The sequence below is a fragment of the Physcomitrium patens genome, chromosome 3 (assembly GCF_059467195.1).
Source record: "Physcomitrium patens ecotype Gransden chromosome 3, ASM5946719v1, whole genome shotgun sequence".
NCBI lineage: Eukaryota > Viridiplantae > Streptophyta > Bryopsida > Funariales > Funariaceae > Physcomitrium > Physcomitrium patens.
Window position 1 is genome coordinate 8,980,710 of NC_143412.1, and position 25,124 is coordinate 9,005,833.

General features: G+C 33.4%; 1 protein-coding gene and 2 long non-coding RNA genes across 8 annotated transcripts; 1 reads left to right on the forward strand and 2 right to left on the reverse strand.

The window, feature by feature from the left end:
- Window positions 1-2,009: 2,009 nt before the first annotated feature.
- Window positions 2,010-4,497, reverse strand: LOC112279530 (uncharacterized). Its single transcript, XR_016502063.1, has 2 exons — window positions 4,394-4,497; window positions 2,010-2,344 (listed from the first exon to the last, which is right to left on the reverse strand). It is a non-coding gene; the product is annotated as an uncharacterized LOC112279530 (long non-coding RNA).
- A 22-nt stretch (window positions 4,498-4,519) lies between these two features.
- On the forward strand, window positions 4,520-7,849 carry LOC112279531 (uncharacterized). 2 transcript variants are annotated; one of them, XR_016502062.1, is made up of 3 exons: window positions 4,520-5,040; window positions 5,411-7,140; window positions 7,319-7,849. It is a non-coding gene; the product is annotated as an uncharacterized LOC112279531 (long non-coding RNA). The 2 variants fall into 2 exon arrangements; XR_002969040.3 differs by having other exon boundaries at window positions 5,447-7,140.
- A 2,097-nt stretch (window positions 7,850-9,946) lies between these two features.
- Window positions 9,947-15,119, reverse strand: LOC112280598 (uncharacterized). 5 transcript variants are annotated; one of them, XM_024516244.3, is made up of 8 exons: window positions 14,871-15,119; window positions 14,069-14,132; window positions 13,269-13,976; window positions 12,639-12,689; window positions 12,286-12,477; window positions 11,919-12,024; window positions 11,669-11,767; window positions 9,947-11,506 (listed from the first exon to the last, which is right to left on the reverse strand). In XM_024516244.3, the coding sequence occupies exons 3-8, from the start codon at window positions 13,397-13,399 to the stop codon at window positions 10,517-10,519; spliced, it is 1,569 nt and encodes a 522-aa protein (XP_024372012.1). In that variant the 5' UTR covers window positions 13,400-13,976; window positions 14,069-14,132; window positions 14,871-15,119; the 3' UTR covers window positions 9,947-10,516. The 5 variants fall into 5 exon arrangements, with proteins under 5 accessions (XP_024372012.1, XP_024372011.1, XP_090104826.1 ...); XM_024516243.3 differs by having other exon boundaries at window positions 14,069-14,136; XM_090248700.1 differs by having other exon boundaries at window positions 13,269-14,136.
- Between the last annotated feature and the right edge of the window lie 10,005 nt (window positions 15,120-25,124).

Here is a 25,124-nt window from a genome sequence, read left to right on the forward strand (position 1 = left end):
TATTTTTAAAATTAATTATGATTCATATTTTTAATAAAAAATTATTTTAATTTTACATATATATATATATATATATATATATATATATATAAAAAAAAAAAAAAATAACTTGAATGATATATAGATGCTTTATAAAAACCATAAGGCTTCTAAATTAATCTTAAAAGTTGTATGATATATAGTTACATAGTTGATGTTATTAATATAGTAAATATCTACTCTAAAAGTATTGACAAGCTTATGAAGATATACAATAGTTACAAATCTATTCTCTTACCTGCTAAGTATAATATCTAAAAATAAATTTAAAAAAAAAAAATCTATAATAAACTTTAATAAATTTACAAGTCAAAGTAGAAGAGAATAATCAACAATCTTTAATATTAAATATTTTTTTCATAAAAATAATAATTTATTATTTTTAAAAAAATAATTAATGGTAAGAAAATAAAATTATTAATTTAAAGGTGGATAGTAAGCAACCTTTAAAATACAATAAGAGAAGTGTGATAATTCACTAACTTCTCAAACAAAATAAGAATAATAAATAAAAACCTATATCAAATTATTAAGGATATGAATCACAAAAAATCAAAGCATCAATACATTCTTGTGTCACTTGAAGAAAATAAACAATCACTTAAAGATAGTATAATATTAAAATCATAATAGCTATTGTCAAAGACAAGAAGACCAAGTTTAGGGTTTAGGGTTTAGGACCAGGTTTAGGATTTAGCTTCTAAAAAGCTAATCCATAAGATATTAAAAAATTTACTCCTATATATTTCTATGTCAAGAATATGAAACTCAAAGAAAGAAAATCCTCAACACACTCTTGTATCACTGAAGAGAACTACAAAGTCACTCAAAAGGTGATGTAATATTAAACTAGAATGGCTATTGCCAAAAACAAAAAGATTAGAAAGTCTTGAAATAAGACTAAAGATTAGAAAGGCATTGACAAGAGTGAAGAAGGCTTCACTCTTGCCTCTTTATATACTCTTAACTAGGAGCTACATGGCAATATCCTATAGGACCTTCAAACGTGTTGACTTTGCTACTTACATGTCTTAACTTGCAAGGCAAGTTATCTATGTATGTGCCACATAGTTAGCTTATTCCATAAGCTACCAATATGTGACTAACTTGTTGGCCAAGTTTCTATCCTATAAATACATCTAAAGTCAAAACCGCATTTATGAAGCTTTTAGGAAGCTTATCTAGAAGACTTTATGAAATTAATCTATATTTACCTACTTCTACCTACTTATATAAGTAATTATTGAGGTAAATGTATATGTCTGTGACATTCTATCTAATTCCTTTAATCTAAATAAATATGTATTTTTTTGATACTATGTTCAATACTTTAGAAATTTGTGCTTATTTTAATTTTTTTATTCAAAATACATTACAAACATTCTAATTTTTTACATTGAAGTTTTGAAAGGATTTAATATTCTATTTTTTTGAATTAAAATTATAGACATGTTGTAAAAAAATATATAAAAAAATTTTACTATTATTTTTTTATAAGTATTTTTTGTGAATATATATAAATATACACAAATATTAAAACTTAAGAATGTATTTGAAGAAAATGCAAACATCTTGTTACAACCTTGATCTTATAATTGTGCTATAGTCCTATAAGATGTGCTAACTTCTACATTGCTTCATTTCTTGCTTACTAAAACTAGAGTTATTACAAATATAAAAATGGCCCATATAAACATAATCAAGGAATTTATTTAGCATATCAAATCACATGTTAAAACTCTTGATTTATTTGCCAATTAGAAAAAATAGCTTCAATAAATATGAATCAATTATCATATATTTAATATTTTTGTCAAGAAAGATTAATATTCATTTCCAATAATTTTTGAAATATTTAGAAGAACATTAGTAAACAAAAATCCAAGCTAAGATTACTTCAAAGAGAATTTACAATCTTATTTATTTGAAACAAACAAAGTTATAGAATATAGTATTTCATTCATGATAAAGATATTTTGAACACAATAATGTCTTTACTTTAATTAGGAACCAGTAATATTCGAATTTGGGAAAAAATGTTTTTTTAGAACATCTATACTATTCCGAAGATACCACTTTAATAAAAACTTGGTATCTTTCAAAACAAATAAAACAGAAGCATAACATTTGACTGCTTCTTAATTGTTATAGATTTAAGCATTCTATACCGAATGAAGGAAGTATTACTCTATCCGTTGCCCTCCCTCTGTTCCTAGCCCTTATCTTCACCCACTCGTTCTCCCTCGTTTTCCATGATGGGGTGGAGGGACGATTTTGTAAATGGGTGGGTAATTTGAACATTTCCCTACATATATATACACACATTCAAACCTATTAAGAATGATCCTTTGCATCTTTAATCTTGAAACGATTTCGGCTCTTGCCAACTTTGAGTTTTTTAACAAACAGTTTACAATTGATACATTATCCTTTCGAATGGGTGCTATCAACACCAATTGTGGCTCAGGCGATAAATTGTTGTCGACATTTACAATCAGACAAACTGTGATATTCAACATAAGCGCCACATGTACTGAGATTATTCTCTAATCACGCCATGCCCTGAAGAATGAGCTCAGGATAAATGCTTGGACATCTTTAATATTCAGCATCAGTGACACATAAACCAAGGTCAACCTCTCTGAATTAAAAGTTGTTATCCGTATCCATTGCTGTGGCTCAGGAAATAAGGTATTGTCGTCATTTACAATCAGACAAACTGTGATATTAAACATCAGCGTCACATGCACCAGGTTAACTCTCTACTCTCTCACTGGAAACGTTCTAGAGTGTGAGCTCAGAAAAAATACTTTTGTCGTCATCTATGATCAGACAAACTGTGATATTGAACATCAGCGCCACACAAACCAGAAATAACCTCTATGACTTGCAAGAAACGAACCGTCTTCATTGAAGTGGCTCAGGAAACAAGTATATGTCGTCAGATAGAATCAGACAAACTGTGATATTCAACATCAGGGCCACACCTACAGAGGTTACCCTCTAACCAGTTACAGCTCATGTCCTGGACTGAGCTCAGATAAAAAAATTGTCGTCATTTGTGATCAAAGAACTTATGATTTTGAACCGCAGCGCTACACATACCTAGATAATTAAGACCAAAGTACTCCCAAATTTCTAGAAAGAACAATTTAGGCAGGTCAGAAAGATTCGTGTCGGGAAAAGAAAAAAGATTGGGAATCAAGCCTCACTAACTGAAGACATTTGTTCAAGTTAAGTGGCAAAGCCCTCAAGCGAAAATTATACGATCATAAATCACCTAGATCTTAGCATAAGTTTCTTTAAACAGTGTGACAGTACATGGAAGTGAAATGGCGTATCAAGCTTCCTCCTTGCGCCATTATCGTTCATGCCTCGACAGAACCTAAACCGGGCAGACACATGAGCGTAGTAATAGGGTTTTAGGTATATTGCTCCGCTCATGCTCAGCCCAGTCAGGGATGTTAAGAATCACCCAGTTTTTATTCTGAACTCCTAATCAACGAGACGGATTCCCTTCAATAATGTAAAAAACTTATAAAACACATCTGCAGAAGCAGTTTAGCATAAAACAAAAGTGAGAACTGCAAAACATCTGTCTGAAGTAGACCCATCCCCTAGTATATCATTGTACGGACTATCGAAATGTGTATACTAATATCGCAAACTGAAGCGCCAGCGAAAGAAACCAAACATGACCTGATTAAGAGACTTTGAACCAAGAGGTAGACTTCTTAGAGATGGCGAATACGAGAGAAAGATCAGGTAGTCGTGCGGAGATGGCACTTTTCAGAAGAAGAAAAGTGACGCTGCGCAACAAAGGCAGTGGCTAGATAAGCATGAGAGCTCCATTGGGTCGGTGCTAGTACAATCAAATCAGACATGTGTAAGATTCTACAGAGAAGTTGAAGATTGCAGTGATGGCTTGACCGGGCTGAGTCAAACCATTAGCTTTGATTCCACTACATGTTCTCTTAAACTTGTTTGTGTCACAAATAGTTATTTTTGTTACAATATCGCTCTACACATTCGTCGAACATTGTAACATACTGACACATTCTAACATACAACAAACACCAAAGAAATCTCTAAGGTAGGAAAGGTAACAAAACAAACGCTCTCAAACACCAGGGCGGCTCTACAAACTGCATACGAAGTCGCACACCTTCAGCAGAGAAACTGCTACATCACCTAAACAATCCACCATGTGCCCTGCAAACTTCCCCTTAACACTAAACGTGGTGTACTAATGGATTCAGAACTCATAGTTTAGATTGGCACAGAATGCTAACGTGCTACCGTAGAGAAACCCTAAACAACACTCAGATATGAACCAGCCTAGGTTACGCCTTACCTGCGGATTGTGGGTGCTTCACCAGGATCGAGTTCTATGGGCGTAGCTGGAATTTATAGCCCAGGGGTGAAAGAATAACTTTAAAGTTTAGGTCATCTCCTGCAATTCAAATCTCACAGAACAAGGTCCCAGCAGTCAATAAGCACTTGCTGGACTTTAGGTTTTACGCTACTTTTGACCTGTAAATCCTAATAAAATTTCGATTGGTATGCAATGGACATCCTCGAAAGTTCATCCATAATTGAATCTCTGGTATTCCAAAAGTGCCGCTTACTGCAGAATGTGGAAAGAGAGTTTCTGTTCCATGAAATTTGTTAGGATTGAATTTGTGGTGGTCGCTTGATATCATCGATCACGATTGTGTCAGCCTTAGAGAATAGTCCTTAGGGTAAGCAGCAGCAGTACCGTGGGCTTTAAGCTGGTCTCTCTGTGTGTGTCCCTCCACAACCAATTTTAACACTCGGAGTAATAATGTAGAATATTTTACGTGGTGAATGATTAAGCCATTTCTTCAAAGTCATGTGTTGAGAAAACCAGAGAAGGCTGCTCAGTATGCACTGGTGCCCTGATTGAGCGATTAAATTCGGTGACTGCTCCGTGATAGTCAACTTACCGTGCTGTTTGGCTTTCGCCTTGGACCTAGTAAGGTGGGGGCATCTTGTTCCCATTTCAACCCCTCGCAGTGGATGTCTGCGGTCGGCGTTGCTCTATAAGTTGGCAACTGTATCTCTCTGAATTCTGATTATTATGCTGTAACATGAAGCATCAGCGTCTGTAAAATGATATAATACTTCATTTTCGTATTTTCCACGCCACCGATGTATATCCCTATGTGTCCTCGGCACTTCCACTTATGTACTTTAAGTTGTGAGGTCCCAATGAAAATCTGAAGGGTAATTTGCAATTAAGATAAGTGACCGAAACGGATTTCTTCCTGGCTTTAGATGAATGCTTTTGCAATCTGCAATTAATTGATTATTTTGCACCTGATGCTGTTGTGTCTTTCGTCGTGATCAGTCTTTTATCTTAACACAGCCAACATGGCCCTTACAGCGGAGAAAGGCCAGGGAAGATTTCATGTGCCAATGGGAGATCGAACTGCTGGTGAACCTCGACTATATATTATCGTTGTCCATAGACCACCGCTGGTAAGTACCAGCTGAAATCCTGGTTCACTTGAAATGCAGAACTGGTTCTGTGAACTGGAAAGGGTTGATCGAAACTAAATGAAGATTATACACTCCGGTTCGCACTGGAGTCACTTGCATAGATTTTGAGGATATGTTTCGTTTTGACTATAGTTGACTATGCAGAAAACACTTGAGTTTCTTAATGTTCTTCAGATTCATGGTATTCCAAAGGTCATGGAAGTGCTAACGCTTATGGATAAATTCGAGGATGCCAAGCGTCTGTAGAAGACAAAAAATGTTGAAGAATCGATTTTGGACAGAGATCTGCGACGCGTTCAAATTGCTCTATCTCTCTGGGCTTGTCTATGGAAAGAAAGTTTAACTAGCACTCCTCAGCCTTGGCATCGATGTTGTGCTGGTGCTTTCTTGGTGCTGGTTAGGGATTCTCCAGACTTAATTCCTTGTAGTGTCTCATGATTTTGTGTCAATAGGCAGATATTCAACGCGAGAGATTTACAACTTGGCACTTAGTAGTTTTGACTGCAGGTGCACATTACAGGGGTTGGTGTCTGCAAATTAGCTGGAGTCTCGGCACTTTAAGACCCCTGCCCTCTCCCTTCGGTCTCAACGAAGAAGGGGCGAAAAGAGGAAGAAAAACATCTACATTCCCCCTGGTCTGATGTTGAGGAAGTGGATCATGACAAGGATGCTACTTATGTGGATATTATTGGAGACCCAGAGATAGGCCCTCTTTCCATCCAATAGTAAGATTGTGAGGAAAAGTGATAATTCAGAGGGTGGCTATGTGGATGGCGAGGACGAAAAGGATCTTGAGGATGTAAAGAGGCATATTTTTAGGACAACAGTTTTGAAGGCAGTTCCTGAAAGATTTTAACAATCGTAGTGAATGAAATTTATAGTGGCATGATAAGACGTAGATCTGCTTTTTAGGACGATGAAGAGACAGATGCTGGATAAACGTGCTGGATAATGGGAAAAAATGTGGAACATGTTGATTCCAACGATGAATCTCAAGATACTGGCGTACTAGAAAAATTATGCCTGCTTCTCTTTACTGAATTTTCATGAACATACCCCATGTACTCAAAACTTCAAATTGTGGTTTTCTCAGGGTTCAAGTTCGCCATTCGTATTTTTTGTTGATAACGATCAAACTTCTACAAGAGTAGTCAGATGAGAGTAATCATTATGCAGGTTTGTCTCTTTGACAACAAAATCAAACAGATTATCAACTCCGTACTGAACCGCTTAAGTCTAAACAAGCGAGGTCATATGTGGAACGCCATGCAAGCTGATTCAGCGAAGCATGCAAATTCGTTTCATTATCTGGAAATGGTGTAGTCACTGAAAGCAGGTCAAGGGAAAGAAGGAAAGCTTGGAGAGAGGGCAGCGTTAGGTGTACGTTTGAAGACAAAAGTTGAATGAGTGACATTGTGTTCCTTCGTGCCTGGACAAGTTGATGTTCCTAAATTCTTCAATCGGGTTACTACATTACTTCAAGCAAAAGATGCTCAATGGAAGAGTATGAAGACAGTTGGGGCGCTTCGAAGCAAAAAGACGCTGCCGGTTCCTGTTAACCATGATTCACTTTACAAGGTATACATTCAAGTTCAAGGGATCTTTATCTTATGAAACAACAGTAATAACCTTCTCTTCGATAATCGTTAAGGATCTTTTGGAGACGTGTGTCAACGATTGAAGGAATTCGAAATAACTGATGCTTTAGTACCACCTTTTGTGTCATGTTCTCAAGGAGGCTGTCATGATGATGCAGAATATCAAGAGAAAACCTCGGTGTTTCAACACTCTAAAAGCTCCCAAATCCTTATGAGCAGCATGGCACCATACTGATAAGTCGGCTCAATTTATTATGACGTTAACCTCCTAATTGTTATTTCTATGCACTCATCACAGATACACTTACCATTTGGACTATTTTTTTCTGCCAGGGATGTGCTTCAGCAACCTCTAATGGTCTTCATGTTTTGATCTAACAATCATCTCTGGACGAGTTGTGTTGCTACCCATGTTCATTTATTTGTTTATCTGAACAGGCAAATAAGCGCCAGATCGAGCAAAATAAGAAGCGGAAGGTGTATATGCTTAAACAAGCTGCCCTAGACGAGATGTCCAGAAAAAAGAAAGCGTGAGGGGTCAGAGGACAGGTATCGTGAGAAAGCAGACAAGGGAAGAGCAGTGGCTCACATCAGTACGGTGATAATGAAGGCTTGCAATGCGGATGATTAACGAGGACTGCATGTTTTTGCTGCAGTATCTTTCTGGAATCTGAAGTATTTGGGTCTGACATCTTTCTGCTTGTGGTCTTACGATGCTAGATAATGATCTCCCTTTCATGAAAATATGTGGATCTGTGTGGTGGCTCAGTGAACTTGAAATTATGGAGTTGAAGCTATTTGTCTTTGTGCTGGGTCCTTGGTGATTACTGTGTTGTGATCACTTGTCAGCCTTCTTTTTGTTACTGATGGAAGCATTTGAGGGCTGTTTATCATCTGAACTTAACTGATTATTTGCCCAAACCAAATTGGATCCATATTTGTTGGGTCATTTTGGTTGGATAGCCTAATTGCATGGCATCTTAGGAATATTGTTCGTTGGAAAATTTGGTATTTGATGCTGTGAAGAAAAATAGTTGTTAGCAATTGGCACTTGGCGTGGTCAAGTATTCATCTTGAACCATTCAACTTGGTTCACACCGTTTATGACTGCTGTTTGGATTGAATTATCACATCATTATTATGTGGAATAATTTATTTGTGCAGATGATTTAGTGCTAACAATCTATGCACCTTTACAACATGGTGATATCTAAGCATATATTTTTCCAAGTATAAAAAGCTAAGAATACTAAGTATTACTTCTAAAGTGTCGTAACATTTTTTTGAAAAGTAAATAAATCAAATTACTATTTGCAATAAAATTTTAAAAAAATCAAGTCCTATAATAGTTTCAACTTATCTTCTTAAACCATCAAGGATATTACTTTGCATATTTATATAAAAGAAAAAATGTATACAACTTTATTTTTGTGTGTCAAGCTAGAAGATAAATAAGACTCAAGAAAAAATATTACAAGGCTTAAAGTAGCACCAATTGTACTTCAATATTTATTTACTTTTCTATTTTTATGTTGAATTCTTACTTCATACTTGCATAGCTTAAATTAAATTTTTCTTGAGCTGTTAAAAAAGTATTCAAGAAATTTCTCAGTTTTAAAATCTTATTTATTTTAGATAAATCCTAAGATAATTATTTTATTATTTATTATTAAACTTTTTTTCTAATTTTTGGAATATAAACTTTTGCAATTTATTTATAAATTTTTGAAGGATCCCATCTAGTAAGGAAGGTTCTGCAAAAAAATTACAAGTCTATATGTGAGTACTTGATAACCATAACCATGCTCTTTATTTTATTATATATCTGTTTTTTATATTTATTTTTTAATCTTATCAATAAAAAAAAATATGAGATATTTTTTTGTACATTCAACCCAAGCATCCTAAGTTTTAGTGATCATCTCTTTTAAATTCTTTATCAGATAACTCTAAAAATAATTTGATAACATTCTAGTATTGCATCATGATTTGAACAATTAATTTATAAACAATGTATTGTTCAGTTAAACTTTTATAAAGACAAATTAACGTTTAAAATAAATAACTAGTACTTGTATATACATATAACAACACAAGAAACTAAATTTTATAAAATTATGAAAAAAACAGTATCCAGTTTTAAATGATTGATGTACTAATTTTACTTAATTAATTTTAAATGTTTCTTTCTACAAAGATATAACTGGTGTTGTTTTAAACTAAACATCTCATTTACTTTCACGAATACATTTCTTGTTGACGAGCAAACAAGACCAACAAATTATTGGGCTAGAATCATCCTAAACTACCTAAGGTTGACGGTTTAAATACCAACTGGAAAATCAGAACCATCCATATACTTATGCTTAAGACACCCTTTTACAAGATGTGCAACCTCCCCCCCCCCCCAACAAATAAAAAAAACAAACAAACAAATTCATATTGAATATTTCTCAAAGAAGTGCAAAACGCAACCGTAACTGTACCTTAATTTGCAGTTGGAAACTAGTGTTGAAACCTCTTTCCAAGTCACAAGGTGAAGTTGGATGTACATGTATATCACAGTATGGGTGCGGCAACATAAAGATTCACCAGCATTAGCTCCATGCTGACAACAACATTGCGCTAGAATCGACATTGCAGGTGACAGGAAACGTGGACAATGGAAGATACAACATGTGTATGAGAACCTCAACATGACCAATGGCACAAAGTCGCAGCGACAATCCACGAAGAGATCGACAGTATGGAACAGGAGTCAACATACAGAATCACTGATGCAAAAGTCGACCAAAGCGCTGTAGACCAGGCTACGTAGGCTGTCAGAAATGGATATTAAGAGAGGCAATTCGAATGAAAGGAAAATGATGAATCAAGTATGTGTGCTCTGCACGCCTTTGGCACAAAAATCTACCAATTTGCAATCGTCTAAATCGGTAAAGCACACCACACACGAAAGGAAACTTGCGTCAGTGAGCACTGTGAAATCAATGGTGTCCCACTATCTAAAGAGCTGTACAATAAATCCCGGTTAATTCTAAGTCCCGCAAGCTAAGGCCACTGCACCGTGATCCATGCTCCCCTTGCAATCATTGAACAGCACAGCACAAAGCAACCAGCCCGGGATCAAATAGCTGATCTAGATGAGATCTACATTCTTGATGGAGGTCCCCCAGGAGCTAATTCAATCTTAAATCTTACATGATGCTGCATCAATCGTGAAGTCCTGGTTTCACCCAGATGGTTTGCAGTCGGACGAGAAATCAGCAGGGGAATTGTACAGGGCCTGCCAATGATTTATATCTGCAGAGTGTGATGGTCGGTCGGCGGCGGTAACGGCAACGGCGACGACTTCATCATCTGTAGATCTCGTTTAAGAATGAGTGATACGAGTCACCGGTCTCCAAGGATTCCAGATGAGCACCGAAGTCGGCGAGGTTGTCGAACGTGTCGAGAAAGGAGCTGCTGAACTTGTGGCTGTCCTTGAACTTCGATGTCCCCGTAGCCTCGTGTCCCTCAGTGTCGTCAGATGTATGCTCCACCGAAGCCACATCGGAGTTGCCCGAGCTAGGGGAGGAGCTTACAGCGGCGCCGATCTTCTCCTGCAATGGTTCCGTTTCCGTCTTGGCCAAAACAACTTCCGGCATGTGTCCGTTGCCATTCTCGATTGAAGGACTCTCTGTGGAAGGATTTGGCCTGGAATCAACCACAGGGGGTTTCGTCACGGCAGGCCGGCTGACAGGAGGACGACTGCTGCTCACGAAGGTAGTGCTCCCATCGAAGCTACTGGTGGTTGGCATGGTACTTGTGCAGGTGCTCTCCCCTTCCGTGGGTGTCACGCTCGGCAGCTTGGATAGTAGAGCTTGCAAGCTTGACATTGACGGAAGAAGGTTGGGAATGGTTGGACTCGTTGCCCCTTGTGGACTATTGTGCCCGGTGTTCAAGGATTTGGGGGGAGATGGACATTCAGGCCGGTGGTGAAATCCATCGCTGCCATTCTTGTAGGGATAATCCTTGAAATTCAAGATCAGAGGCTCCGAATCCGGTGGCCGCTTCGCTCCGAGTACGGTAGTGTCGCTTGGAGAGCGCCATAGCTGTGGGCCAATTCGTGGCGACAAGAACTGGTCGATCGAGCGAGCAGTCATATGAGAATTTGACGTAGGCCTGTCGTAGTCGGATCCTACCATTGGCATCCAGTTGTTACGATCAGATGGTGGGGAGCCATCGCCATTCGGTCGCTTCTTGCCTGCACATGACATTGGGTGTGGAACAAAAACCCCGGGAATAGATTGCAGGTAGTTGAACTTCCGTTGCATGTGAAGTACAAAGTTCAGGTCCTCCATTATCTGTCATACAACAGAACAGGTTAAGGGTAAGAGGCGCTGCAGTAGTGATACACCAATTTTCCAATATCGCCATATGTAGAAAATGATTATATTTGAGGCAAACAAACACCATGAACAATGTCTTCGCCAAATCAACACAGAGTAAAAGAGAGGTGGAAGTACCTTCTTAGTGGAACCCAACTGAAGAACACCTTCCTGAACTGCCACCACTGCAATGGTCTGGATTCCAGACTTAAACTGCGCTTCCCATGTGCGTGGATGCTGTTTTAAATCAAGATCTGAAGAATCAGTCAAAGAGAAATGCGAATCTGGGAGGTCTAAGGCCATAATGATTCTGGTGTAATTGACCATGGCAGTGGAATGTGAAAACCTACGGTGAACATTGTGAGTTTCCTAGGAAGGAGGAACTTACAGGATCAAGGGAGCTGTGCCATGGAGAAAGGAAGCTAATTTCGTGCTCTACCGGCTCCCGGTAAACCCACTTGTGGCTACTGTCAGCGGCGACCTTTCCCATCAAACTGTGAAAAATAACAACCAAACACTACTCTGTTAATATTCAACCCCTCACAATTATTACGTGGTTTTCAGAATCGTATCACACAAACATAGAGGAAAAAGGCGACGTAGCATCTTCATAAGTGTCAGCAGAAAAACAAAAAAAAAAAAAAAAAAAAAAAAAAAAAAAAAAAACATGGAGGAAAAATAAGATAATGACAGGTTCAGGCCAGAGAAGGTCGACATCTCGAGATGTGAGGGGTGGATGAAGGAACGAGGGGTACCCTTCTCCGTAATTGTAAACTTCGTGAGACATTTTGAAGAAAAGCTCGGGGCTCATTGCTTCACATTCGTCGCTGTTGCCTCGTTGCTTCGACTGAGCAGCCGGGTAAGACGGAGGCCCTCCTCTTGTGTCTTTCGCTACACCAGCAGCACATGCTGAGAAATTGCAAAAGCCATCCTCCCACACCAAAATCCTGCAGATCGTCCTCTCCCTCAGTAAGTGCCCAGCATCCCACAAATGCATGATTGATTCGCAAATTCTTAAGTTACTGTATGTTGTGGCCAGAAATTATATCAACAAGTGTTAGGTACAACTCCAGAAGCCACCATATGTTGAGCGATGGAAGATGCATACCAGTTGCGTTTGTTGCCCTTGGATCTGTCCATGCCACCTTGAGAATCCCATCTGCAGAGCAAGCCCAATTCCATGAGCTTTTCATATACATTGTCCAAGTCATTATTCACTGTCTTCGCTACGAAGTCCCACTGCAAACTACTCTTTTTTTTCTTTTTTTTCTTTTTTTAACGAGCATTGTGAGTACGCGACCAGAACTGCAATGACTTGCTACACTATTGGATTCACTAAAACCAAATCACCTTCTGTGACAAGTTGACCGCCGACGACAAGTGTGTAAGCAATGCACAAGACAGATCATTGACAATTCAAGATCACCCAAATATACTGACACCTGAATCGCAGTTACTTGCTACAGACTTCTCTCCAGATCTCAGTAAAAGTATTGGCAATGGAGATCCGATTCTCAAAACCAATTCAACTTTTACTTGTCAATGTGCCACTAAGACTAGAGATTGAAGGCTGTAAGAGAAGTCTCCAAGGTGCATGATTCACTTTCCAGGCAATTTATAGCACATGACAAGAGTTACACCCAAGAATCCAGCTGAAGGCTTGTGAAACTAACGATAGAAAGTTTCTTAGCAGAATTGAACAAACAAAAGTCACAAAAGCTTGTGAGAAGGAACGTACTGTGGAGGAGGATAATTGCGCGGCAAGATGCGCCAGAAGACTGCATAAACCCACTGTGACTCGGTGCAAAGCCTGCGAAGGGTATGCTGGAGCAAATGGTTCAGCGTCGGCAATCCTTGCTTGGTATCCATTCTGGGATGCGAATAATTCTCACGGTTCTAGTCCGTTAAGTAGTAAGCTGCCTCACAAATACTAAATTTTGAGTCTATCGGCAGGTCGACTATCAGCAAAGTACCGCCATCGAAGAGGTTGGAGGGCCGTAATAGCTGCCAAAACTGTTGGAGAATTTCAGAAGGAAAGATCTGGGGCCTCTCGACTTCGAAGCAAACTTTAAAGAGGTTGATCCAGAGTTCAGACGGAGATCAGGCAATCTGAGTGCATCTTCGATTGAATGCCCAGCGAACCCAACGAGCCTCTGGTTTCCTCAGCGGACAGTAAAAGTGCAGGTTCTCAAATGATTTTTGGCACTTCTATGTGCATGGTCCTTATCAAGGTAAATAGTACCTCAACCTGACAAATCAGCTGTGGAAAGAATAGTTGTGAAGCAATAAGAGCAGGATGGGCGACTGATGATTGGGCCAAAAATAGAAGAGATTTGCGGTGACGCGCCTCCGAGCATAAATCAAAAAAAAAATGGTTGCAGCAACGACTAACTTTCAATCCTAATGCAGGGGCAGCGCCGTCTTGGGACTGAGGTTGATTAAGGACCTGTCAAAATTAATGGGCTGTGAATCGTGGCCGTCAATGCAGCTGAGTACGAACCTAGATTGAATCACCGACGCGTCTTAGCAAAGACTGACCTTTCGGCGATGTCTGCCGCTGCTATGCTCTTTCTGCTGTTGCCGTGTTAAGGACTGCAAAGACCTGGCTGCCCCACTCAGAAAGCAAAGCCTGCAACTGTCAACGATGATGCGATAAAAGAATGCACTCAGCTTCTAAGAAAACCCTTGTAATACCCAAGAACACTCAATACTCGCACTTTGTCTCCAGCAGTCGTAACAACACCCTTACTGCTCACAAAACATAATGCCTTGCTTGCATCCGCGCTATTCACAGTTAAAAATATTTCATCAAAGCCAAATGGCTACTGTTAGCCAGAGTGATAGTCATCTATCTGTCCCTGATTTTTTCACTCCTACCGGTGGATTACGATCCCCTCGCGGTTGCAAGAACCCAAACACTAAGTCCAACAAGAACTACAACTTATTCACTCCTCCCTCAGTAAAATGAAGAAAAAAATGGAATAAAACCTCCCAGCGATCCGACACGGCGTCACTTGCACCCACAAGCACCACGACACTCCACAGACCACGACATTTACGTCTCCACACTCGGCCACCCAACTTCTGGTAATCGGAATTCAACAGACCCTGGCTAGATCCTTCTAAGCTTCCAGACGAAGAGGCGCCAAGCACCACTCCTCTACCATTATGATGACCTTCACATCACTAATTAGAAAAACCAACAGTACAGTAACCAACTACTCCACCCGCGGCGCACACACTACTAGCTAACACCATTAAGGGCTTTCAACCGCGTTCCACATCCAACTTCAACAAGATGACAATGACATTCTGATGCTGCTGGTAATGCTGCCCCCACCTCTTGCGCAACCCTGAGTAAAGACACGGTGTGAGGAGTGTGTTCCACCGATGGATCAGATTGCCAAGCTGTGAGTGGTCGAAGAGCAATGAATCGATTGTTGGTAATGTTGCTCTAGAACGAGAGGAAGAAGGAGCAAGAGGAGGAACTGGAGGAGGAGCAAGAGGAAAGGTCGCTCAATCTCAGATGGCGATGGACGGATCGTCAAGTCAAGTGGGAGTCGCGGACTCGGAGCTCGCAGCGAGGGAAGTCTGGGCCCCAGGTGACGCGGGAACGGCTTATAAGACGCCGACTGATGAGGGGCGCTGCTGCCCCCTCCCCGTTCTCACCGGTTTGCTGCCCCCTGTCCCAATTCACTTTTACTACCTTGATTCACTTTTACTATTGTGGTAATAATCTAGAGAAAGGTAAAACAAAACCAATCTGCGCTTTCACGGCCACCAGCACCGGCAGCTGCATCCTCTGCCACGCCACCTCGGATATCGTTATGGATGAATGTGGATGGATGGTATCTATAATCCCCTTCCTGTTCCAGTTTCATTCGTCCGCTCTTGCGTTGGAATGGATCTCTCCGTGGGTGACTCCTGCTTACTTTAGTTATTTCTTTTTAGAAAAAAATGAGATAGTGAGCCTTTTTTCTTATGGTATTTGCTTATTTGTTAGTTTGGTTTTTCTGAACTTGTGGTGAAAGGGCATTCATGTGGGATTCAGAGGCCATGACAACTAACTTTTCTGCTCCATTTGTACTTGTGCTGGTGCTTCTACTGCTGCTGCTACTACAACTCACTCCCTTTTGGAATTCTATAAGAAAATCCCAGTCTCATTTATTGAATGGACCTGTGTCTTTCTTTTTGGCAGAGACTTTCATACGACATCTATTTTTTGGTTGGTTGGTTGGTTGATACCCCCTTTATTCTATATAACAGTTTTTTTTATTAATTTTTATTTTATTTTTTGTCAAAGATCATTCTTGGTACTACCAAGAGGCATTTCTGAGTTTTATTGATCAACAACGACAAGCATTTACAAATGAATGAATGAATGAACGAATGAATGGAGATGAGGAGGAGTCTTGTGATGGAACACATTTATCAAAGGAAAGTTGCCAGCTAATCAAAAGTCTGGAAAGCCAGCCAAGGGCTCCTGTGATGATGAGGAAGAGGATAATTCATGCAATAGCTCAACAAACTCTCTTCTGCCACACAGGAAACCAGTTCTTTAACAACAACAACAACAATAACAACAACAAAATAAAAAATCAAAATCAAAAGTCTCTGATTTTTCATTTATGGGGGGGGGGGGAGAGAGAGAGAGAGAGAACATTGTCAACAAATGTCTACAAGTGCAGTGCCCATGCACTGCAGGTGGGGAACAAAGTGCTGCAGTCAATTCTGCTTATTCAATAGAAAGATGTCTCCTATTGACACACCAATAAAAAAATACTTGTATGATTGTATAATCAATGATATGCTCTTACAGGAAGCTTTGTTGAACTTTGGAGAACCTTTACTCATACGACATTCAGTTCATGCTTCAGTGTCCACACTCTTGCAACCTGCAAAAAGACTCAGAAATTGAGTCACCCTCTTTCACACTGGGATAAGTCCAGCTGCTTTTCTTATCTTTTTGCATTGCTGAAAAACCTTGTTGGCAGCTGTGCAGAAACACAAAATGTCAAATACAAAATGTCAAACACAAAAGGTCTGTGGAGGAGGAGGCAGCAAGCATCAAAAGTTGCATGGTGGGTTAAGAAAAAAAACAAAACACCAATCAGAACCTTTGGGGAATAACAACAATTGTAATAACTGCAGCAGTAACGTAAGAAAACAGAAAAAATATTATTATTAATGGAAAAGTTGAAAGTTAAAAGTCTTTCTTCCATGAAGAAACATCCAAGTGGACTTGAATTAACCATCTGCATATTCATTCTCTTGCAAAAGATGATAAGATTGTATTTAGTCATGTTGGCTCTCAGCACAAATAACTTTTGACTTTTTTTCTTTTTATTTTTTTCTGTTTATTTTTATTTTTTAATTTTTTTCTATTCTTCCTTCTTGACAAACCGGCACAGTTCAGCTTTCCACAACAATCTCTCAACAGCATTTTATTTTCTTTTTCTTTTTAAAAAGTATAGTTGTTCAAATGGGCCTTTATTTTGCCTCATCAAAGTGAACCCATGATGAATGAGACCATTCAAAGGATGATCTCCCATTCCAGTGGTCAGAAGTTGCTTTGTCCAACATTTGGAGTTTTGTGATGATCAAGCTTGTGGAAAAGCTTACACCATGGAACCAGTTACTGCATTAAATAACCATTTTTAAAAAGTTTCACAGCATCCATTGACCTCATCCATGTACTATTTAGTTTGATCTCATTAATAGTTTTGAAATTCAGAGTAGAAATTTGCAGTCTAGATATGCTTATCTTTGAACAGAAAGAATATGTTTATTATATATTTTATTTAAATATTTACCCCATTTCTACACTTGGAATTAGTAGGTGGCCATACTCACATTTGCAGCCACTTAGCTGTGTTTTCACAGAACATGATGGCCTAAAACTCACATAGCAAGATCTTTCAATTATTCATTGCTAAGGCACTATTAAAAAGCCTTAGACACCACAGCAGGAATATAACTGTTCCCCAAAATGTTCCTTACAACTGACTCTTTTGTGGGTACTGCTACTCACCCCTGGAACAAATTGCCATTACTCTCTACATGAAGAAATGTTGTGAGTCAACAACTAGAGGATAGATACAACCAATGCTTTTGAGAGGATGCGTAGCTCTGTTATCATGCTATCAATCTGGAAATGTGGGTAGACTTACAACAGAAACACTTTCAAAAGCATACATCATATTAAACATGTAGGTTGTGTAGGCAATGGACATGATGCTTGTGACTAAATGAGGTAGTTATTACAAAGAATAGATGAATGGGAGAATATAGACAGAGCTTTGACAGTAGTAGGACAGAGGTGCATGTACTGTGAAGGGCATTTGGGTCAAAGCATTTTAGGTTTGATTAACATGAATATCTCACATATTTATGTACACTAACAGGGTTTTAGAAAATTGAGTAAGTTCAAAATTACCATGGTTGTAATAGACTTAGGGTTTTGTTAATGCCACCAAAGTTTTTGCTACTGTCACTACAACTTGTTTTTATTGTTTTCTCAAATTGTTTTATTAATTTTATATTAATTATATTTTTTATTTGATTTAAAAACAAGAAAAAAATGGAAATGTTATGAAATTTTTTATTGAAAAAAAAAAACTAAATACTAAAACTAAAAAAACTAAAACTAAAGAAATATGTCCAATGGGTAGTATGTTATTGTAGGTGGAAAATTATGGTGGTAATAGCAAAACAATTAGTGGCATTAGCAAAATTCTAGATTTGTGTGCAAATAAAGTAAAATTAGTATCAAACATGTAATCAATTGGTTTTAGAATACCAACAAACATGTAAGTGATATACCTTTAATTTTTTAAAGTTACATACAAAATATCTAACATTATAGATATATTCAATATTTAACACAATACTAATCAGTTTCATCCAATTAAAGTAATATCAAAAGAATATCTATCCAAAAATTCTATTAGAAGCTATGCAAGTTTTTTGGTAGAAAAAATGCATGAGAAATTACAAATAATAAAAACAATTTTAACTAAGATATAAAGTTTTTTTCTAAATATATGGTAATAGCTTGCTTTGTAAGAAAAAAACCAATTAAAAGAGAACTTGAATTATATCTAGTTAACTTGAACTGTAAATTATTATATATAATATTATAAGTGAATTATATTAGAATGAATTTTTTTAATTAAAGTTTAATCTAAAAGAGATATTATCAAGAAGACTAATCTTTTAATATTCTATGTTACATCAAGTACATGTATCTTTTAAAATTAGATAAATTAATAAATAAATTAATAGTAAAACAGATGATTAAATAAATTAATTTAATATTAATTTCTATAGAATTTTAAATTCTAGATTTATAAGGAACAAATTTTAATCTATTAAAATCTTAATATAAGTAATTTTCAGTAGAATTTAGAGGAGTTTTTTAATGGCAAACATCAAGTTGCAACAAACATTAGACAAGAGATATGATTCAATCTTAAAAACAATAAATTAGTGGAGTGAAAATAAAAAATTTGTTTTAGAATTAAAAGAACAAATACATTATAATAAATATGTACAAAAATAATTTTCTATGAGCTACACAATACGACAAGCTTTTAATTTATTCTTTAAAAAACAATTATTGCTGTAAGATTTATTTATAGAAATAAGAAAAAATCGTAGAATATTATATATATATATATATATATATATAAGAAAAAATATTTAATTCCTCTTAAAACTTCTGTATATATATAGATATATATATATATATATAGATATATATATATATATAGATATATATATATATATATATATATATATATAATTTTTTATTTCAAATTCATATGGAAAGAAAAAAATTCAACCAAAAAATTATAAATGCTTACCTGAAGCTTGAACTAAGACATGGTGTTACTAAAAGATTGATAAAATCTAACAATATATATATATATATATATATATATAATTAAAATTTAAACATAAGTAAATTAAATAAAGTTAGATATTTATTTATGTTTTGATTTATTTATTTGATTATTTTATAGAGATACCTTTTTATTTTCTCTTCTTTCTAAAAATTTTAAGTCCACTAAAAGAACCAATTATCATAGATATGAATATTGGAATTAGTAACTGAAAAGATAATATGAATTAGAAAGAAATAAAAATAAATAGAAATAATAATAACTTATAGAAAAGCTTCTTAAGAGCTTTGTTGATATGGATTTAATCTTAAAAGTATTTATAAGAAATTCATTAAGTTGAAAATATGGCCAAAATATTAGCCATATGTTGCAAATCTATAAAAAAAAAACTTTCTTTGTAAATTAATTACATATCATGTAAGTTGGATATATGCAAGATGATTTGCAAAGATTTTCATATACATTCGTATTTAGATAGTATATATAGAAGCATGAGTGAGATATTTTTCACACTTATTAATGCTTTTCTTGTGTTCTTATCTTAACTCAAGAATTCTAGTCTCTTTATATTTGACAATGATCATTATAATTTATTTCTTATATCTACCTTTAATTTATCTACTTTCTATTTTTGAGTGTCATAAGAATGTATTGCTTATTTATAGTTTGTTATAATTGATGTCTTTAAAATTTTGACAAGAATATTAATTTTTAATTTAATTTTATTTTAAAAATAAAAATATTATTTATTTTTTATTATAGTGTTTTAAAGGTTATAAAATATTCAACTTCAAATTCATTTTTAATTTTTTTCTATCATTGATTATGTTTTTTAAAATATTTACCTATTATTTTTTTTAGAAATTTTTGATATGATATTAGAAGTTGTAGTTTATTCTCTACTAATTTGATTTTTGGATTTTTTAAAGTTATTTATAAAGATGAAAAGAAATAAAATTATGAATGCTATTCTTAGTAGAAGTAAAAATAGATTTATAATTAATATAGATCTCTACAAGCTTGAATCAAGTTGGATTTGTGGGTGCATTCTTGTATAGGAGTGTTTTTTTTTTTTTTTAATTTGTATCTTTGATAGAAAAAGATTCATGCTTCATATATAATCTAAATTCATTCTTGAAAGTGTTTATGGTCATATTTGGAGAAAGTAATTAATAAATAGAAGCCAAAATAAAAATCTTATTTTTATATTAATTTTTATAATTAGTTGTTATTTATGTTGCCAAATCCAAAGTCTTGCTTCTAAAGTTGATTCAAACAATAAAACCCTTATCAATAAATTTTGATATGAATTGAAGAAAAATATTAAAATTTAATTTTTAATAATTTTTAAAAATCATTAAATCAATTTATTACTCAAGCCATTACATGTAAAAATTTACTCTTTAGAAGGCATCAAGAACAAAAATATTGATTAAAGAAAGTCAAATCAAGTCATGAAAATAACTCTTAAGTTTTTAAAAAATTATTCATTAAAAATAATACGTATAGAAATCAATGTGATACTCTTTAAATCTATTACAAAGTAGAAAAAGACTCAAGGTTATTAAGAAGGATTGACTTATATTATAGAGAATCTAAATATAGTAATAAATATTATTTAAAAAAGTAATACAACAATAAAATGAGAAGTATGAGTGTCAACAAAGATAATGTGTTAAAAATCAAATTTGTCTAGTTATAATAGAGGTCATGTGATTAGAAACTCATACAATACCTAATGAATGTCATGTTCTTTCATCAAAATCTTCACTTTGTTTTATAATAAATATTTTTTAGGATCTAAAAATCATAAAGCCTTTAACTTTATAAATTCAAAAGTATCAATTAATTTTTTAGATGAAGAATTTATTAAAAGACATAAAATATATTTATTTCAAAAAAAAATTAATTATTTATTGAAATCTAAATATATTATCTATAAAACCATTTCTATATATATATAGTAATAAATGATCATAATAGCTTAGTAATATTTAATATTATTAGATTTTTTGTAATCCAATCATCTTAGATGTTTTTTAGCTAAAAATATATAAGTCCTATATAGATTTTATTTCTCATTATTTTAATTTTATCTAATAAATAATTAAGAATTTCATTAATGAAGTAAAAAATTACAAGTTTAGTACAAATAAATCTATATTTGTAGATGCAAGAGCTTTTATGTATATTGCAAAAAAAAAAAATCTTCTTTTTTTATTTATGATATACATAAATCTAATAGTGAAAAGACTTCAAGCAATATTTTAAGCCAATATAAGGATTATTAAGCTTTTTTGAAAAAAAAACAAGATATTTTTATAGAGTATCATTTTTATAGCTACTTAATTAATCTATAAGAAAGAGCTCAACTGCTATTTGAATTAATTTCCAACTTATCACAAAATGAATTGGCTTTATCTAACGAGTATATTTATGATAACTTGGCCAAAAACTTCATATATCATTTAAATTTCCAACAAGAGTCTCTATATTATTTATAAATATAAAAGACAAATCATTGCATATATGTTTAGATTATTGAAGACTTAATAAGATTACCATGAAGAACAAGTATCTTCTATTTTTGATATAATTTTTAATAAATTAAATCAAACAAATATCTATACAAAAATAGATGTATGAAGAACATATAATCTGATGCATATTTTTTTTTAAAAAAAAGAATAAATAGAAGGTTGTATTTTGAATCAAGTATGAGCATTTGAAATATAATTTCATGCTTTTTTTTACTCTTAAATGTGCTTTTTTTAATATTTAATAAATAATATTTATTTTTAATTAAATAGATAATTTTATTATTTTTTATTTAGATAATATTTTAATTTACTCTAAATATACAAAAGAATATGAACTTTATATTCTTTATGTATTAAAAAAACTAAAAGATGAAAAGTTATATGTAAGAAGAAAGAAGTTTATATTTTTATAAAATAAGTTAATTTCTCAAAATATATCATTTCAAAAGATGGCATTATGATGGATTTTGAAAAAGTTCAAACTATTATGGATTGGATGATTTCAACAATATTAGACTTTTATCAAGAATTTTTCTTAAGTCACAAATCTATTTACTTTTTAACTTGTAAAGACAAATTTGAATGAAATAAAGAAGCCAAAATAATATTTGAAACATTAAAGTTATTTCTTTATTGTAAAATCAATCTTGTATTGCATTTAATTTTTTAAGGTATTTTTTATAATACTAAATATATTGGTCTTTGCCTAAGGTGTGGTGTTATTACAAATAAGAGTAGATGAAAAATTTCACCTTATAGATTTACATTCAAAAAAAAAAATTAATAGCCAATATCAATTATAAGATCCACAAAAAAAATAAAAATTAAACTTCTTATAATTATAGATTTATTTTAAGTATAACATCATTATTTGAAAGGTCCTTATAATCTAAAAATTATTCATACATACCATAAGAACCTCAAGTATTTTATGTTAGTACTCGTTTTAAATTATTTCCAAGCTATTTGAAGCATGTCATTGTCAAAACTTGTATTTAAAATTACTTATCAACTAATAAAACAATAAGGTTTATCAAATGATCTTTTTAGTTATTCTTATCTTACATCAAAAAAAGAAAACGTATCTTTTAATCAACAACAAACTATTCTTTAAAAGCCAAAGAATTTTTATTTTCAAGCAATAAAATCAATATTGAATATTGATTCAATATTTATTAATTAAATTAAATTATTTTTTTTTTCAAAATTTTTTATGCATAATATTAAAAATAATTCTTTAAAATTCTATTATGCTTCTAAGTTTCATTTTAAGGACAATCTTTTATATTTTAAGAGAGACTTATATGTTTCAAAAGGCAAAGTGTATTTAAATTTTTTTAAAACTTATCATAATTTTTTTAGATATATGATATTTTAGATATAATAAGAAATTAGAATTAATTTCAAGAGATTATTGATGGTCTTAAATGTGAAAGGCAATCAAAAACCTTATTCAATTATATGATATTTTTTCAAGATTAAAAACTCCTTGCCATCAATCTTATAAACTTTTCCAACTACATTATATACCAAAAAAACCATGGTCATCTATTTCTATGTGTTTTATCACAAATCTTTTAATTCTGAGTTCTTATGACTCTATATTTGTGATAGTAGATTATTTCACTAAGAAGAAACATATAATACCATATACAAAAACTATTAGACATAAAGAAATAGTGACTCTTTTTTGATAATATTTATTGAAGGTAGACATAAAAATTGTTCTTAATGATCTTTCAAATGTATTATTTTTAAAATTTTATAAAGACTTCAACAATGATCAAATAATAAGGTGGTATTTTTACTCTAATATAAGAAACTATTATTAATTAAAAAAACCTATCAAGTATCTTAAAAATATATAAATAAAATAAAAAATCAAAATATGTGGCTAATACAATTTTTCGCAACTTGGACTTCTTTAATATGTCATCACCTCTCATTGTAGAACTTGTTTTTAGAAGAGAGAATAATGTCAAAGATATTAATATTAGAATTAGTAATTAGAAGAATAAAAAGAATGGAATATAATTTAAGCAAGTAAATTTAATAATATCTTGTGGAGAAGCTTCTTGAAAGCTTTATTGATATGGATTTGACTTTACAAGTATTTGCAAGTAATTATAAGGTTAAAAACTTGACCAACAAATTTGTCATGTGTTGCATATGTTGGCCACTTATTTTACCAATGGGCCGTATAGAAAATATGTGAAAAACTTGTCTTGCAAGTTAAACACAAGTTTTGATAGTTGGACATATATCAAATGATTTGTAAAACATTGCCATGTAGCTTCTTAGTTACATGGTATATATAGAGACAAAAGAGAGGCCTTCTTTGTTCTTATCAATGCCTTTTTGTATTCTTGTCTTAGCTCAAGAACCTTTAGTTTCTTTGTATTTGATAATAATCATTTTAGTTTCTATCTTATATATATTTCTGAATTATCTACCTTTTTTTTTTTAATATCACAAGAATGTATTATTTCTTTAGAGTTTTGTTATGATTCATATCCTTCATACCATTTGCATACCATTTGCTTACTTAGTGCCAAAAATATAAAAGATAGTTATGATAAAATAATAAATATTGAATATGATTATTGCAACACAATTAGAAGTATAGATTCTATGTTACTATGACATAGTAATAATTAAATTTTAATATATTTATGTTGTAATTTTAAGACAATATGCTTTAATTGTAATCATTTAAAAAAATTATATATTAAGTCTTATTATATTTAGCACAATACTAATTACACTTGAAACTATAAGAATTGTAGACAACAATTAAATTTAAAGTTATATTAAAATAATTAAAAATAATGACATATAATTAATTTATAAAAATAAATAAAGTATATTCATTTTTAGCAATTCATGTGAAAGAAATAAGTTTATAAATTATATTAAAGGTAAGAAATTCTTTAATATTAGATTAAATTATATCTAATATAAAATTAATAATAAAAATCTTATTAATTTAAATATATCATTGTATTGAGTAAAAACCCTCATTAATCTTTTCATGTCTATATATATTATGTAATTATAATAATAGAAGAAAAATAAATATAAATAGAATTAATATGGATTCATATAAAAATAAATAAATAAATGTGATAGAATAGTTTCTAAGTTTTAATA

What these genes read in the sequence shown, in the direction of transcription:
- LOC112280598 (XM_024516244.3), bottom strand. Translation starts at nt 13,399, where the DNA reads ATGGATACCAAGCAAGGATTGCCGACGCTGAACCATTTGCTCCAGCAT. An exon ending in GTTTACAATTACGGAGAAGG is followed by an intron (nt 12,025 to 12,285) that starts GTACCCCTCGTT and finishes TATTTTTCACAG; the next exon opens with TTTGATGGGAAAGGTCGCCG. An exon ending in AGTTGGGTTCCACTAAGAAG is followed by an intron (nt 11,507 to 11,668) that starts GTACTTCCACCT and finishes GTTGTATGACAG; the next exon opens with ATAATGGAGGACCTGAACTT.